Source organism: Hoplias malabaricus, chromosome 2 (genome assembly GCF_029633855.1).
Source record: "Hoplias malabaricus isolate fHopMal1 chromosome 2, fHopMal1.hap1, whole genome shotgun sequence".
Classification (NCBI taxonomy): Eukaryota; Metazoa; Chordata; class Actinopteri; order Characiformes; family Erythrinidae; genus Hoplias; species Hoplias malabaricus.
This window is the reverse complement of record NC_089801.1, coordinates 38,505,783-38,521,034: the sequence shown is the minus strand read 5'-3', so window position 1 is coordinate 38,521,034 and position 15,252 is coordinate 38,505,783. Positions and strand designations below refer to the sequence as shown.

At 39.6% G+C, this 15,252-nt stretch overlaps 2 protein-coding genes across 4 annotated transcripts; one reads left to right on the top strand and one right to left on the bottom strand.

The window, feature by feature from the left end:
* Window positions 1–1,610: 1,610 nt before the first annotated feature.
* On the top strand, window positions 1,611–8,070 carry nono (non-POU domain containing, octamer-binding). Of its 3 annotated transcripts, none has more exons than XM_066661315.1 (10): window positions 1,611–1,695; window positions 3,481–3,634; window positions 3,855–4,030; window positions 4,963–5,264; window positions 5,455–5,550; window positions 5,725–5,921; window positions 6,137–6,321; window positions 6,718–6,757; window positions 7,257–7,336; window positions 7,522–8,070. In XM_066661315.1, exons 2-10 carry the CDS (start codon window positions 3,481–3,483, stop codon window positions 7,612–7,614), a joined length of 1,323 nt encoding a protein of 440 aa, XP_066517412.1. In that variant the 5' UTR covers window positions 1,611–1,695; the 3' UTR covers window positions 7,615–8,070. The 3 variants fall into 3 exon arrangements, with proteins under 3 accessions (XP_066517412.1, XP_066517410.1, XP_066517411.1); XM_066661313.1 differs by having other exon boundaries at window positions 3,837–4,030; XM_066661314.1 differs by lacking the exon at window positions 1,611–1,695 and adding an exon at window positions 2,284–2,358 and having other exon boundaries at window positions 3,837–4,030.
* A 527-nt stretch (window positions 8,071–8,597) lies between these two features.
* tnfsf10l4 (tumor necrosis factor (ligand) superfamily, member 10 like 4) lies at window positions 8,598–14,607 on the bottom strand. Its single transcript, XM_066661316.1, has 5 exons — window positions 14,293–14,607; window positions 12,766–12,912; window positions 11,954–11,999; window positions 11,786–11,872; window positions 8,598–10,052 (listed from the first exon to the last, which is right to left on the bottom strand). The coding sequence occupies exons 1-5, from the start codon at window positions 14,458–14,460 to the stop codon at window positions 9,634–9,636; spliced, it is 867 nt and encodes a 288-aa protein (XP_066517413.1). The 5' UTR covers window positions 14,461–14,607; the 3' UTR covers window positions 8,598–9,633.
* Between the last annotated feature and the right edge of the window lie 645 nt (window positions 14,608–15,252).

Here is a 15,252-nt window from a genome sequence, read left to right as displayed (position 1 = left end):
ATTTTGAAAATTTCCAACCTGAATAATCCCACCATTTCCCTTCAGCCCTAGTGTTCCAAAGCCACTAACCCAAAACACATGGAAGCAGAATGGTTGTGTTACCTTGTCGAAGTGCTGCCATAGTGTACTTTTACATGTACAGTTGTAAATAAAAATGTTAGGTAAGCTAAATGTAGTGTATCAGAAGATGCTGCCTACGGAAGTATAAGCAGGAGATATGCACAGCCCAAATTAATCTCCTTATTAAAGAAATTATAAGATTATTAGGGTGATAAGAAATAATTTGGTATTTTTTTTACATTTAATTCGCCGTGTACAGATTTGGAACACTCAAGCAAATAATAAACTACGATTGTGTAATGCACCGGAGAAAAAAAAAACATTAACACGAAATCACATGAAAACCTTAAATTTTTTGGTCTGAGCATGCGCAGAGCTGCGAAGTAGCCCACGTAAAATGCAGAGTGGCAGGTTATAAGGTAGGTAGGGGAGCAGGTTTTATTGGGTCAGAAAAAAAGTTAATAACAGTCCTCTGACTGTCACATTTTTTAAAATTCCATATTTGGATATATTGATCACTATCAAGATTGTTTATTCATTCATTCATTGTCTGTAACCGCTTTTAGGGTCACAGTGGGGCTGGAGGCTGCCTGGAATCACTGGGTGCAAGGTGGGATCACACACTGGAGGGGTTGCCAGTCCTTCACAATTTGAAATACCCTCACATGTTCACTCACACTCAAACCTATGGACACTTTTCAGTCGTCAATCCACCTTTCAAGGTGTGTTTTTTTTTTGACTGTGGGATGAAACCGGAGCACCCGGAGGAAACCCATATGGCCACAGGGAGAACACACCAGCCTCCTCACCGACAAGCGTCTGGAGGGTGGCTTGAAACTATCAAGATGTATATAATGAATTCATAGAATAAAAACATAAGAAAATCACCTAATGCATCCTTATTTATTTATTTTTTTTACATTTATTTTATTGTATTTATTTTTTTAACAGAGATCATGCACAAATGACATTAATCACCAAAAATAAAATATGCTTTGCATCAGCTTTCATCTGGAGTATTGGGATATAAAATATACAATTTAAAATATATAAATATAAAATAAGAACAAAAATTACATAAACCAACAATTTAAAATTTGACAACACCATATGACACCATCACACCCCCAAATGAATTACTCCATGCGATACATATACATAGTAAATACTAAAAAAATTATAACGTACACATGTATTTCCTGCTGAAAGTGAAAGTGATTAAGCGGGAAAGATAATAATGATGACGACATATCTTTATAATTAACTATTTTCGTGTACAAATGTAAATCCCGTATCTTCACTATTTTATCACCAGATAGTGGCGCTGTAACAGCAGCGCGTCTCTACCTCTCTAACTAACTTTTGTACGTCACATTCACTGTCACACATCAGCGACCAATCAGAGTTCGCGCTGGGGTTTGAAACCGATGCGTACCAATGGAAAAGCGGGAGCTTCTCGAGGTCAGTTGATTAACATCTCACTGTCCAATCAGAATGTAAATATTTGCATACGTTGAAACGTGTCAGCCAATGAGAGGAGGGAATGAAGGACTGTTGAGATTGTCCCCGCCCCCTCCTAGTCTTCTTTGTGGTGGAGCTGCTTTCTGTGCTGCGGAGTATTTCAGCGTTGTTAAGGTAACGGAGCTGTGTATTAACAGTTTTAATGTTGTATATATTGTTTTTATTGGTGCGTTTAGACAAATCATCACGCTGCTAATAATTAAATAAATGAAACGACGAGCATACGCTCTACATATGAATGAGCGAAAGAGGCAGAGAATCTCTTCATGGGCGCGTCTCAAGATGCTCCTTGTTCCCTATATAGTGCATTTAAAATGTTATGTAATTTTTGGCTTTTTCATTATTAATGTATCGTTTGCCCTTTTAGGATTGCGTATGATTTTTATAGACTATTCGCGAATGGCAATGTGCCCTGCTGGTTGAGTGCAGAACCGTTTATTTTAAGACGTACATAGTGCACTATGTAGGGCTTAAAGAGCCATTTGATACATTACCTACTTAAACCGTATGGCTGCTAAACAATGTGGACAAAAAAAAACACTAGTCACGTCAATTGCAAATATTATTTTAAAGTACACTTCCCAAAAGCACTTAATTGTCTTATTTTGCGTGTGGTTTTTATCTTAGGTTTAATATGGTATTTTAGGTTTTTAGCTATCGCTAACTGTTCTAACGTTAGCGTATTCGCCTACCAAATTTAGCATGTTAGCATAAGGAGATCCGTCCTGAAAAAATGTCGTTTTAGTGAATTTAAACGATAGTTTTCAGGTAGTTGGGGTAGGTATGACTTTTTTTAAATGCTCAGTCCATATGAAAACGTTTGTCTTTACGCAGCTAACCGCTCTTTTATTGTCAGAGAATTGCTTGTTTTATACAGCTTGGCATTAGAGGTTGATTTTGTCTCTGAAAGATTCTTGTTCCCTACTCACAGTTGCCTACAGTTTAGTAATAAAATCACGGCTTCTGTAACTTTATAGGCCTCAAGGAAGATGTTTGGGACGCAACCCGTCACACTGCCTAATTAGCTAAATACCCCAGGGACTCAATAAATAACATCAAAAAATTCTAAATAAATATTTGGAACTCAGTCCTTGATAAGGTAGCCTATCTATCTATCTGTCTATCTATGGACAGCAACACACCGAATTTAGGCAGTTTAGGGAGTGTGTGTATGTATATAATATTATTAGTAGTATTTATTTATATCTAAACCTGATTCAATAGAACTATATGAATTCTAATTATGCTCCCTGCCGGAAGCTCAGTGTTTTTCTAAAACAGCCTTTATGGTAAGGGAATCGCTTATTTCTATAAGACTGGCTTAATTTCCTAGGTCTTAGTAATGAAATAAAAGCTTATGCACCCTTCTAGTGCACTAGGAAGCCATCTGGGCTACGATCCTTTTCAATTCAGTAGGTCAGCTGTGGGTCTCCCTGCACCAGCTGGACCTGCTCTTTGTCTTAGGCTGCAGAAGAAAGGTTTAGATTTAATATCTGTCCTGTTTTTGTGATAGTTAGTAGATTTTAAATTATAGTGACTTTTTAGTCTTAATTCAACAACTAAAGAGGTTAGTTGGTTTAAGTTTTGCTGTTTTCTTTGTAGGGATATAAACATCGGCAGGTGTTTTACATTTGACAATTTTTTAGAACAATGTTTGATTTGTTTTTGTACTTTGGAAGACTGCTATGCTCTTACACTGAAATGAAAAAGGAAAATGAATAGGAATCGGGCATTTCATTTTACTATAGTACAACAAAATTTGACCTCTGCATTTAGCCTATCTGTGGTTGTGAACACACACTATTGATTAGGGTCAGTGAACACACTCGACACCGAAGGAGAATCTTGGGGGTTGGGGCCTTCCTTAATGAACATTTTGATGTTTTTCTATTATTTCAGATGCAGGGAAACAGAGGACCTCGTCCCGAGCACCATAACCATGGCCCCCCAAGACAGCAGGGCCCCACGCATCACGAGCAGCAGAGGAAGATGCCCACAGGAGGGGACAATAGCAATGGACAACACGCTGACCCCACTGACCAGACAAGCCCCAGTAAGAAAACGTTCATGTTGGAGAAGCTGTGTTTACATTAAAGAAGCTAATGTGGCAGAAGAGTTTATCTTATTTTTGGATTCTTACAGCACACAACAAACACTGTGATTAATTAAAGACTCATTTGCATATCACAGCCTATTCTACAGACCACTGTCACTAGAACAATTTACAGAGGATTTTCTATTTGCCTCATTCTCAGATGATGCTCTGACTATAGACCTGCAGAGCTTCAGGAAACCCGGAGAGAAGACGTACACTCAGCGCAGTCGGCTGTTCGTGGGCAACCTGCCGGCTGGCACAACTGAAGAAGAGGTGGAGAAGCTCTTCTCCAAATATGGCAAACCTTCCGAGGTCTTCATCAACAAAGACAGAGGTTTCGGCTTCATCCGCCTGGTAAGAGCAGCCTGGTGGCCCAGTGTGGAGCTGGTGTTGTGGTCCACCATATTTAGCGAATTTCCACCAACATAAATACCTTCTGGAGCCACACAAATTAATTCCCAGCTGGAACCAAAGATAGTAGGTCCTTCAGCACAAACTGCGACAATGTCTGTTGATGTGTCAAACTAAAGAAACTCCAGAAAGGGACTGAAGAGATACAGTGCTCCAGACCTGTTTTCCTGTTCTGATTTCAAAACAGTAAAGAAATTCACAAGGAAATACAAAGCAGGAAATTATTATTATTATTATTTTTCCTTCCTAGGTCTGTGGACAGCATGACTCAAGTCAAGTTATCTTTTACTTTTCTCCTCTGCTGTCCACAAGGCTCTGGAACTGTACTCATAAATTTTCACATTTCCAAATTTGTATCATATATCAATGTGATCTTAACCTGCTGTAAACAGTGGATAAACCGTGACATGTTAATGATTCTCTCTGTTTATCTCTCTCTCTGTTCTGGTTAAAACAAGTGATGCAGCCTTGGTTCCCATCAAAACTTGTGTAAACATGGGCCTGGTTTGCTGGAGAGTACCAAGGTTTAAAGAATCTTTAAAGGACCAAGTTACAAAAAACAACTCATTTAGTTGAATAGGGCCTTGAGGGAAGGGGCCTTCAGGTCCATCTGATACAATGGTTGTGTGGAAGCAATAAGGGATATGTCACATTACTACAAGACAAAAGCCAGTTTTCATTTTCTAGTTGTGCCCCAGGAGTGGCTGAGGTCACATCATTTGTCACACATCTCGTCACCAACAAAAATCAAGACACCAGATTATTATTGAAGTCTGCATTTCCCTCCTTAACATCAGCATTTTTCAAGTAATTTCTACTAAGGTTTGCCCCTACTTCTGCCCTGTCACCCATTCTATTCATTTCTCTCGCCTCAGGAAACTAAGACGCTTGCTGATATCGCCAAGGCAGAACTGGACGATACAGTGTTCCGTGGCCGTCAGATCCGCGTTCGTTTTGCGACCCACGGCGCTGCTCTTTCTGTGAAGAATCTCCCTCAGTTCATCTCCAACGAGTTGCTGGAGGAGTCCTTCTCCATGTTCGGCCCGATCGAGCGTGCCATTGTGATTGTGGATGACCGTGGCAGGCCTACTGGGAAGGGCATTGTGGAATTTGCCAACAAGCCGTCTGCCAGGAAAGCTCTGGATCGCTGCAATGATGGAGCTTTTCTAATGACAGCGTGAGTTTATCAGATACTACTGATATTACAGATCCTAGATCAAGGGAGCTATATATTAGCTTGTGGATTGAAGCAGTGTTATTAAGTGTGAACTACAAGTACATTTGCTACTGAACCCTCACTAGAGAATAACAGATGAATTTTTTTTTAATATCAGGATATTTAAGGATAAGTGTGTTTGTAATGTCAGGTTTCCTCGGCCAGTGACGGTGGAGCCGATGGAGCAGCTGGATGAAGATGAGGGGCTCCCAGAACGACTGATCAGCAAAAACCCACAGTACCACAAGTGAGTCCTACACACACTACTTTACACATATTACACAGTACAAGACATTCTGGTATTCCGCTGCATTCAACAAGTCTCTTCAGGCCAAAATAGTTTGTAACGGTAGTAGAAAACTTAAAAAATGGAATCAGTTGAGGTTGAGCACTGCTGTTCATGCTGTTTATTTCTCATTAGGGAGCGAGAACAGCCTCCTCGCTTCGCTCAGCCCGGATCCTTTGAGTATGAATACGCTATGCGCTGGAAGGCTCTGATGGAGATGGAGAAGCAGCAGTTCGAGCAGGTGGACAGGAACATTAAAGAGGCTCAGGAGAAGCTGGAGCAAGAGATGGAGGCAGCCAGGCATGAGCACCAGGTCATGCTCATGAGGCAGGGTGAGTCCAAATAAACCTGGGTAATTAACTCACTCCATTTAAATTTAGACGTATATCTAACCCGAGTAGTTCTCGTGTAGAGGTACTGCAGTGGAAATGTAGTCAATTTCTGAATTGTGATTTGAACTTACCTAGCATTCCTTTAATGATAACTTGTCATAACATTGCCGATGTGTTTTTGCATGTTTCTAAATCTTGTTGCGGTTGTGTCTCAGACCTGTTGCGAAGGCAGGAGGAGCTGAGGCGGATGGAAGAGGCTCATAATCAAGAAGTTCAGAAGAGGAAGCAGTTGGAGCTGCGGCAGGAGGAGGAGCGGCGTCGCAGGGACGAGGAGCTTCGGGCTCACACAGAGGATTTAATGAGGAGACAGCAGGGCCAGGCTGGAAACTTTGCAGAGAAGGTACACATTTTACTCAGTACACAGCCTTTCTGAAGAGGGGAAGGCATCTTATTTAGAATATTTACCATAAGACCACACACCACGATAATTTACTTGGTTTCCTTCAGTTTATTAAAATGCAGGTAATGGCTGTGCAACATGGTGTATTATAACTTTAAATGCTAGCTATCATGATAAGCAAAAAGTTCTTGAAAGCACAATGCTGAATCTGTATTGTTACATGATGATATGTGAAATAAAGAATACCTTTCTGTGATATTAAGACCAATGTATTAGTGAAAAGATACAAGGAACGGTAGACCTCTCATATGGGTTGTGCATGTAGTTCTTTTTGTAAGAAAACAGTTCATGCACTAGGTTGAGGTTGATTTTTTTGGGGTTTTCTCTCTCTCACAGAGGGAACAGGACATGAGGATGCAAGATATGAGGATGGGAGGTGAGTCACTGTCATGATGCAAATAGTCTTTTTATATATCTGCCATAAAAAGATTGTCCTAGAAATTTGCTCTTAAGCAAAAACGATGAGTCTTTTGAAAACAGTATAAAACTTCCATGACATCTATTAGTGTTTTTACACACTGCACTAACATGTGCCTTTACGCCTGAGGGATGTATCGGGATTCTGGAGTATGTAAATGGTTATGATCTTTTTGTCTAAATGAGTTTTAGATGCTATTGTTATACATTCCCATATTAAAGGACCTTGAGGTGTCTAAGCTCTGTACTCTACTAGAAGGCATTGTGGAGCCAGGGTCTTAGGTTTTGCTCTGACTTTATTACTGGTTTATTCCAAAAGAGGGAAAGATTACCATAGCAAATTTTTTTTTAATTAATCTATTTATTAAAACAAAATATTTAAATGTCAGTGATTTGACATTTAGCTATATAAATCACAAACTCTTTTTTAACTGTTTATTTTCTGTCTGTGATTAAAGGGCAGGGTCTGCCCATGAACAGGACCCCCATGGGAGGAAGTGCTGCGACACCAGGCGCTCCGAACCTCTCCGCCAGCGAGGTAATGGCATTTATGTCTCTTCTTTATGCTGTAATTCTGATCTAATTCTTATGTCCCACACACATTTATCACCTACAGTTATTAGGCTTATAATCACCTCAGGAGTTAAATGAGGGGAAAATTTGGCACTGAATTCTTTTGTTGCTGATTATTTATTAATAGAATTATTTTTCCTTTTCTCTTAGGGGACTGGTGGGAACCCTGGTGGTCTTCCTCTTCCTTTCCCTCGTCCCGGACCTCCAATTGACTTTGGCCCCAACAAACGCCGTCGATTCTGAGACTTAATAACACATACAAACACAAACCTCTCTCTTCTTTCTCCTTCCCTAGCTTTATTTTTTTAATGTTTTTTTTTTTTTTTTTTTTTTTTTTTAATAAACACACCCACAAACTGTACAATATTTTAAAGTCCAATTCATGTATTCATAATTCCTCTGGCACACATTTTAAATCGTGTGGCAACTGTATGAAGTTTATTTTAAGCTTAGAACAAAGAAGTAATTTCAATTTACCCATGAAAATTTATCTTGTTCTTTATGAAAATTTTGTTTTGTTTTTTGTTTTTTTGTAAAGTCTTTAGTTGTTTGTTTTTATTGTGATATTTTTCTTTTTGTATTTCACCCAGTGTACTTTTTATATAGAAATAGTAAATTCATTTTGTTGGTTACATTTTCTGAAATACCTGCATTTCTAAACGCCTTACAATAAATCTGAAATTCCATGTTAAGAACTTACACTTGGTTCTGTTTCTTTCTGATGAAAGATCAGTGTAAAATGTATTACGACCAAAATCCACATGTATAGGGCACATTTTATTTGTTTCCATTGATTTTTTAATTTTTTTATATAGCATTATTACACCAATTATGTTGAAATATTTGACATTTAAAAAGTAAACTTGTTGCCAGTATTAAAAATGAAGTGTAAACTTTAACAGAAGGAATAGTTTGTATTATAATAATTTTCATGTAAATTAGGCCCCTGTATACATTCCAAGACTGGTCAGAAATGTATATTATTAATTTTTTCTTTATATACACACCGCTATGATGTTTAATACATACATTAAGCACAATAAATGGGTTTCCTCTCAGATACTGGTAGGCAGAGTGGCTGTGTGAGATTTACTGGCCCCCTCTCCAGGGTGTGTTCCGCAGTCTCAGGACCCACCAGGATCCAAATCAGGATGAAATGGTTAACATCAATTATAACAATAATACAATTTACATGAAGGTGTTCTTGAATTGTATATGACTTTTTCCATTCCCCTTGGTCCATTTTTAACATGAAATGTTTACATTCAGATATGAATTTCTTTCAAAATGTAAATGGATGTTTCATGTTTTGGACGATGTGTGATATCTAGTAGTGAGTTGTGTTGTTAAAGTGGATCAGTGGTAGTGTGTGTTTGGTCACGTAATGTGATTTTTTTTTTTTTTTTCAATAAAAGTGAATGCTTCCTGTACAGAGAACACACCTAAATATTGTTGCTTTCTAATTAAAAACATTTATCTCCAATTCTGTGAATGTTCGAACACAGCAGCTGTCCTTCGCATCGAGTAATGGACCAATAGTGATGCTCTGAAACTACTTGGAATACATTTTTTTTTACAGCGACTATTGAAACTTTTTATTTTCCTTCCCCAGTAAAGTTCATATTTTGGGAGATGCATGTTTTTAATTGAACAACGATAACTCAAATTTCACATCATTTGAGAGTTCATATACTTTCTATATGCGCTGTCCATTTAAAAACATTAGAAAAAGAAAAGATCTACAAAAGAATGGAACCCAGTAAATATTTAGCCGTTGATTCAACGTAATGACTGCCGTCTAATCGACGTTCTCTAAAGGCTGAAAATGAACGTTGAAAAGACGTCCAAACACAGACATTGAAAAGACGACTATTAGACGTATTTTGGACGTCCATTGACGTTATCGATTGCTCACCACTTAACTAACTCATTAAGAAGGATTTTGGACGTCCAAAATGACGGACAGACTACTTTTAGACCTTTTTTGAACGTAAAGGGGCGATCCTTGTTTACTGGGGAAAAACCTAAATGGAAGTCAATGTAAAAAGGTTTTATTCCAAGTAATTAAGCATTTATATGGGTTTATTCACCATGAATACTTTTTATATAATGTAATTTTGGCAAATGGCACAGTCTTAATGCTTTATTTTTTTTACATTTTTGCGTTAAATAAAGCAAATAAATATCGGTGTTCTCCACAGATGGTGCGTTCACTTCAATGGCATTGACCGGACCTCCTCAAAACCTCTCCTTCAGCTGTAATCAGTCGATGATGAAAGCGCCAAAGTAAGTAGACTCAGGAGGGAAGCGCACGTTATCCAGGTTAAGAACGTAAAGTGCAAGTCTGTCGCCTCTCTGCAGGTGAAACAGTGCCCCCTGGTGACTGGAATACAGCTCCACTCCGGACCCTGAATCCACACAGCGAGTTGCTGTGGATCTGGAGAGAATCGCCGGCTCCGGACGCAGGGCCGAGCGCTTGAACAAATACTGCACAAACCTCAGGTCGCGCCCTAAAGCAGCGCTTTCAAAATAAACCTGAGAGTAAACAAAATAAATCCCGTCCAGTGGCACCACAATCTCTCCCTCAGGACTAAAGCCCATCAGACCTTCCCTCCAACTCTGTCCACTCTCAGCCTCCCAGTTTAAACGCGCAACACCCAGAGAAACGGCCTCGGGGTCACCTACAAAAACAATACACAATCAAAACAACGTCAGGTCTATAAGAAGAGCAAATTAAAAGCCACTGTTCACTCATTCTTCTGACCCATATCTGTGTGTTTTATGATGAAATACTCTGAAGCACAGAAAAAAACAATGAATCCTTTTGTCTTTAGAGAGATTTATATTTATATTTTAATTTCAGGATATTTAAAAATCACATAATACAACGACACAAATAACAAACTCAAACTTTTCTACCCCACCAAGCCCCGTGAGCCATTCTAATATAAATGGCCCTTATTCCAGAGATTTTAATGTTATTTGTTTTTGGACCTAAGCAGGTGAGCTACACTTGGCTCAGGTCTGCCACAGAACAAATCTGAGTTTGAGATTCTTTTATGTCACTTGCCACAAGCAATACTCTGCCTTCAGTGCAGCCACTCTCTTGCATCTGGCCTGTATTACAGGCATTAGGGCAACATGGAACATATCGCTTTAGTAAAGTGTCATGTGGGAACAGTGTGTGTATATTCTTTATATTCGAACCCATACTAACCTCAGGGTCTTTTCCCCATGGTTCTTGATCCAAGCATCAGGCGAGCACAATTTTTTGAAACTTTTAAACACTATCAAACTAATCTTGGGTGAAATGTTTATTCCATGATATATATTAAATATGTGTTCTCCCTGTGTCCGCGTGGGTTTCCTCCGGGTGCTCCGGTTTCCTCCCACAGTCCAAAAACACACGTTGGTAAGTAGATTGGCGACTCAAAAAGTGTCTGTAGGTGTGAGTGTGTGAGTGAATGTGTGTGTGTGTGTGTTGCCCTGTGAAGGACTGGCGCCCCCTCCAGGGTGTGCTCCTTAGTAAAAATGTCTTACAGTACACCAGTAGCGTCAAGTAAACTGTGCCATAATCATTACATAATCTTTCTAAATGCATAAGATATACTGGTCTTCAAAAACAGACCAACCTACACACAGTATGTTAATGTATGGTATGCTGTACTTTAGTTCATATTTACAAATAACAGTGAGGTATAAGGTGTCATAAACCACATGATAAATTATATTAGAGATTACCGAGAACTCCACCTGGTCTGAAGTGAGTCTAGTGATTTAGTTACAGGAAGGGTCCAGCGATTACTGAATTGTCCCCATCAACAATTTGATCCCCTCCAAAAAAAGAAAAGAAAAAAAAAAAGCCCAATCTGTCAACGTCTCATTAACCTAGAGGTGCAGAAATGGTTAAATCACGTTCTCTACTCGAGTCCTACCTCCCCGTAATGCATACGTATTATTAGCCCGTGTGGTCGGCTGTGCCTTTCCCTGCTGTAATGTGAGCCTCTGTAGTTTGGTTGTTAGCAGCGCCAGAACTGGAATGAAAACTTTCCAGTCATAAGCGAGTGTTACTGTGAAAGACTCAGGTGCATTGTGGGTGACATATGGGTGTCAGCAGCTATTGAGGATGGCAGCAAAAGAGAAGAAGTTGGACATAATGAGCTGTTTTTCATAGAAATGTGTAAGTTACTTAAAGTCAAGTTCGCTAGACTCATAGGTCCCCACCAATGTCCAATCTATGCCATTGTGTTACAGTTAGCCTGATGCTAATATTTGTGCTTTAGTTTCTATTACTTGTTAGCTGCATTAGCCACGTAGCTCAACTTAAAAACTAAAGAAGCTAATGTAAGACATGACACCTTATTTGAATGAATACTATGTAAAGTAGATTTTTCAACAGATAATTGAAACTGACCTGTATCCTGCAGATGTTGATACTGTTTGAGCTTCTGTTTGGCTCCGAGGTGAACGGCTGGTTTGAAAATCTGAGTAACATTGTGATCTGGGGAAAAACACATGGAATATAAATGCAAAAAAACATGAAAACAAATGTCTTTAATATAAATTCATTAGTTGGCATTACCTCCTAATGTCAGCCACAAGGAGTTCTGGATGTCCAGTAAGATTCTCTGCAGGGGCCAAAAATAAAACTTCACTCTCAGACATGTGCCATTTAAAGTTTAACATTCAGTGAGGTCCCGGCTGAGTGAACCTATTACTGAATTAACTTTATTAGCTGATTCTGTTGTCTGTTGCCACAACTGAAACAATATCATTACATAAACATTATTATTTATTCTCATTCATGTATTAAAAATTGCGAATCAGGACAGAACCGTCACTATGTCCCGGTCCAGACCGATATAACAAGTTGAGGATATTTTGAATATTCAATACAGTATGCACTCTTCTCTCTCTCTCTCTCTTTCTCTCTCTCTCTCTCTCTCTCTCTCTCTCTCTCTCTCTCTCTCACACACACACACACACACACACACACAGGTGTAGCATTTTAACTGTCTATAATCTAGAGCTGTGCAAGCAGTTCCGTGGCTCACATTGGTATATGTACTATGCCTTTAAAACTTGTACGTAACTTGACTTCATTCGGATTGGATGTCCTGTATTGCGTCTCATTCTAAAGAGCTCCAGTCTGAAACATGCCTTACAATTACAGTGTAAATGGGTGGGGCTAACTCGTTTAGCCTAAGCAAATATACTGCATTTAAATGTGTAAGTATATTATTGTTTTTATAAGATCACAAAAACAAGCTCAGAATGGACTACAGCTTAGAGTCCATAAATGGAGTGTATAGATTCAAATCCTGGGGACATGAGAAGTGAGCTTTGAAGACTCACTGAAATATTTTTGAGGTGATTTACGAGCCCAGTCAGTACCTGTTGAGCGCTGTGCTCAAACTCTCTCTTCATTATCTCACAGCTGTCCATCCCTCCTCCATTAAACTCTTCTTTACCTTCATCTCCATCCAGAAACTGATGTAGACACTCCATGGGGAAAAATCCCTGCCTCAGAGACTCATTTGTCTGAGAGAGAGAGAGAGAGAGAGAGAGAGAGAGAGAGAGAGAGAGAGAGAGAGAGATGAAGTATGACCAGAGGCGACTGCTCTAAGATTGCAAGGGAAGTTCAGCTTCCCCTAAAATGCCAAATAATAAGTGATCAAATATATACTGTTGTGTGTACATTTCATTGAATAAATATGCACTACAACACGCTCAACTTTTGTTCAGAATCAGCTTCTTATCACTGGTAAATACGCTGCATTCCTCTCAATCATTCCCGCAGCTTCACAGTGCTTTAAACGGCGTCCACAGAGTTCAATAGTGGAGCAGCGAAGTGATTGGATAAATGCTGGGCTTTGTCCCGCCCATCGGACGCTCAGCGTCTCTGGGGGTCTATGGGGCAGTGGGCTGGCCTCGGCTGGCCCGGACGCTCAGCTTCTGCATGATGATTGGATGATCTGTCTGAGGCTGAATCCCTTTTTGACTGACAGCGAAATGAGCGAATCACCGATCCTTTGGTGTAAAGCATTAAATTTTCATTCTGTTCTGAGTTGAACCGGAGATTTTTTTAAACCTTTTAGCGGCATTTTCTTTGTTAAAAACGACTAGCGACAAATCGAGCTTCTATTTCTGGTGGGGCTTTTTGTAGCTGCTTGTGTTTGGAGACTGACTTCACTCTTTCTGACTTCTATCGCAGTTTCTGTCCAGCGGGTGCTGCTGAGTCCCTCCACCGTCACAAAGCACTCACAGGCGGACCCACTTCACATGGGCCAAGGCCGTTTAAACAGCCTAGCTCTGCTGGCCATTGAGAGGACACTAGTCAAGTCCCTGGAAAAGACGCATTGTTGGTCCGACAGGGTCACAGATCATTTTCTTTAAAAGGAACGGAGGGTAGAATTTACGTATAAATAAACCGACACTTTATGATGTAGGCCGAAATTGAGCTTCCCCTCCTTGAAAGACCAGCATCCGCCACTGAGTATGACTGACTGGGTGAGTGTGAGACTGTGTGTGTGAAATTGTCCATAGGTGAGTGTGTGAATGTCAGGGTATGTATGTGGTGTTCTGATCAGTGTGCTCCTGTCTTGTGCCCGATGATTCTGGGTAGGACCTACTATGACTATTAGGATGTAATCACAGTCTCGTTAATAGCAACAATCATGTTCTCCAGTGATCCTTCTTTACATTATTAAACAGCTATTAGACTGACATCTACTGGCCTATATGTGTCAGAGATTTTTTTCTGAACATATATATTAAACATGGTTGCCCCCATGTGAGGACCCGCTCTGGAGTATTAACTGGTTAGGGATAAAAAAACAAATCTAATTTTAGATATTAATAAAAGTAGTGTGGGTTTTAGCAGTGTACTCTTTGGCATTACCCTTAAATAGAGTTACTCACTCCGTGTAAATCAGAGCTGAAGTCGTAGAGGAAGCAGATGGTGAAGAAGGTCTCTGCGGCTAAAACCAAACTGAGGAGGAGAAATAAAATACTCCATCTTCCACTGTGCTCGCTCTTCTCCTTTTCCACGGAGAACACACACTCGCTCTCGGTGTCAGAACCCGTCATTCTCCACCGCACAGACCGAACATGCTGAACTGAAAGAGAAAGTGAAAACAACTCTCCTTCTCTCCGTCCTCTCTCTCTTATACAGTATTTTTTTTTTCTTTTCTTTTCTCTCTCTCTCTCTCTCTCTCTCTCTCTCTCTTCTCTCTCTCTCCCTTCCTCTCTCGTGTTGTTTTCCTTGGTTGTAAAATGTTGGAAAGTCCCAACGCACCGCCCATCGACACGCGCGAGTTTGCTTTCATGCATTGTGGGAGATTACTTACATTGGTCTCTCCTTTCTTAAGAAGTACTATTAACCCAGCCCTAAACCTAAAAGAGCATTCACCTTAATTTTTAATATGGTAGGAGAGATAAACCTTTAAAACCGTTTTAGAATATGTTGTCATTTAATTTATTTTGTTTCAGTGCAATGAGAATTCACTTTCTGTGCACACTGCTTGTGTTAAAAGTCCGGAAAAACATGTTGAAAAGTTGAGAAAATTGTAAAGTGCGACACTGTAGTCTTGTCCTCCTGTGGCCATTTATTATCGCAGGCTGCCCTTGGACCGTGTTTATATCACCATCATGTGGCCAATAATGTTACTGCATGCTGCACTTGAACGTTGACCTATGAGAAATAAAGTTTTTCTTATCGTTGACCGTTTTATTAACCTTTTTATTAATCTTTCACGTAGTGACAATGGTATTACGTAAAAACACAATAATAAAAATGTGAAGCACTAATTTGCTTTCCTCAAAAGCCATCTTCATGTACACAAAGGAGAATTAGAGGGAGATATTTTGGTGAGCGTTTTA

What these genes read in the sequence shown, in the direction of transcription:
- nono (XM_066661313.1), top strand. Translation starts at nt 3,481, where the DNA reads ATGCAGGGAAACAGAGGACCTCGTCCCGAGCACCATAACCATGGCCCC. An exon ending in CTGGAAACTTTGCAGAGAAG is followed by an intron (nt 6,322 to 6,717) that starts GTACACATTTTA and finishes TCTCTCTCACAG; the next exon opens with AGGGAACAGGACATGAGGAT. An exon ending in CGAACCTCTCCGCCAGCGAG is followed by an intron (nt 7,337 to 7,521) that starts GTAATGGCATTT and finishes CTTTTCTCTTAG; the next exon opens with GGGACTGGTGGGAACCCTGG.
- tnfsf10l4 (XM_066661316.1), bottom strand. Translation starts at nt 14,460, where the DNA reads ATGACGGGTTCTGACACCGAGAGCGAGTGTGTGTTCTCCGTGGAAAAG. An exon ending in TCAGCTCTGATTTACACGGA is followed by an intron (nt 12,913 to 14,292) that starts GTGAGTAACTCT and finishes TCTCTCTCTCAG; the next exon opens with ACAAATGAGTCTCTGAGGCA. An exon ending in CTTGTGGCTGACATTAGGAG is followed by an intron (nt 11,873 to 11,953) that starts GTAATGCCAACT and finishes GTTTTTCCCCAG; the next exon opens with ATCACAATGTTACTCAGATT.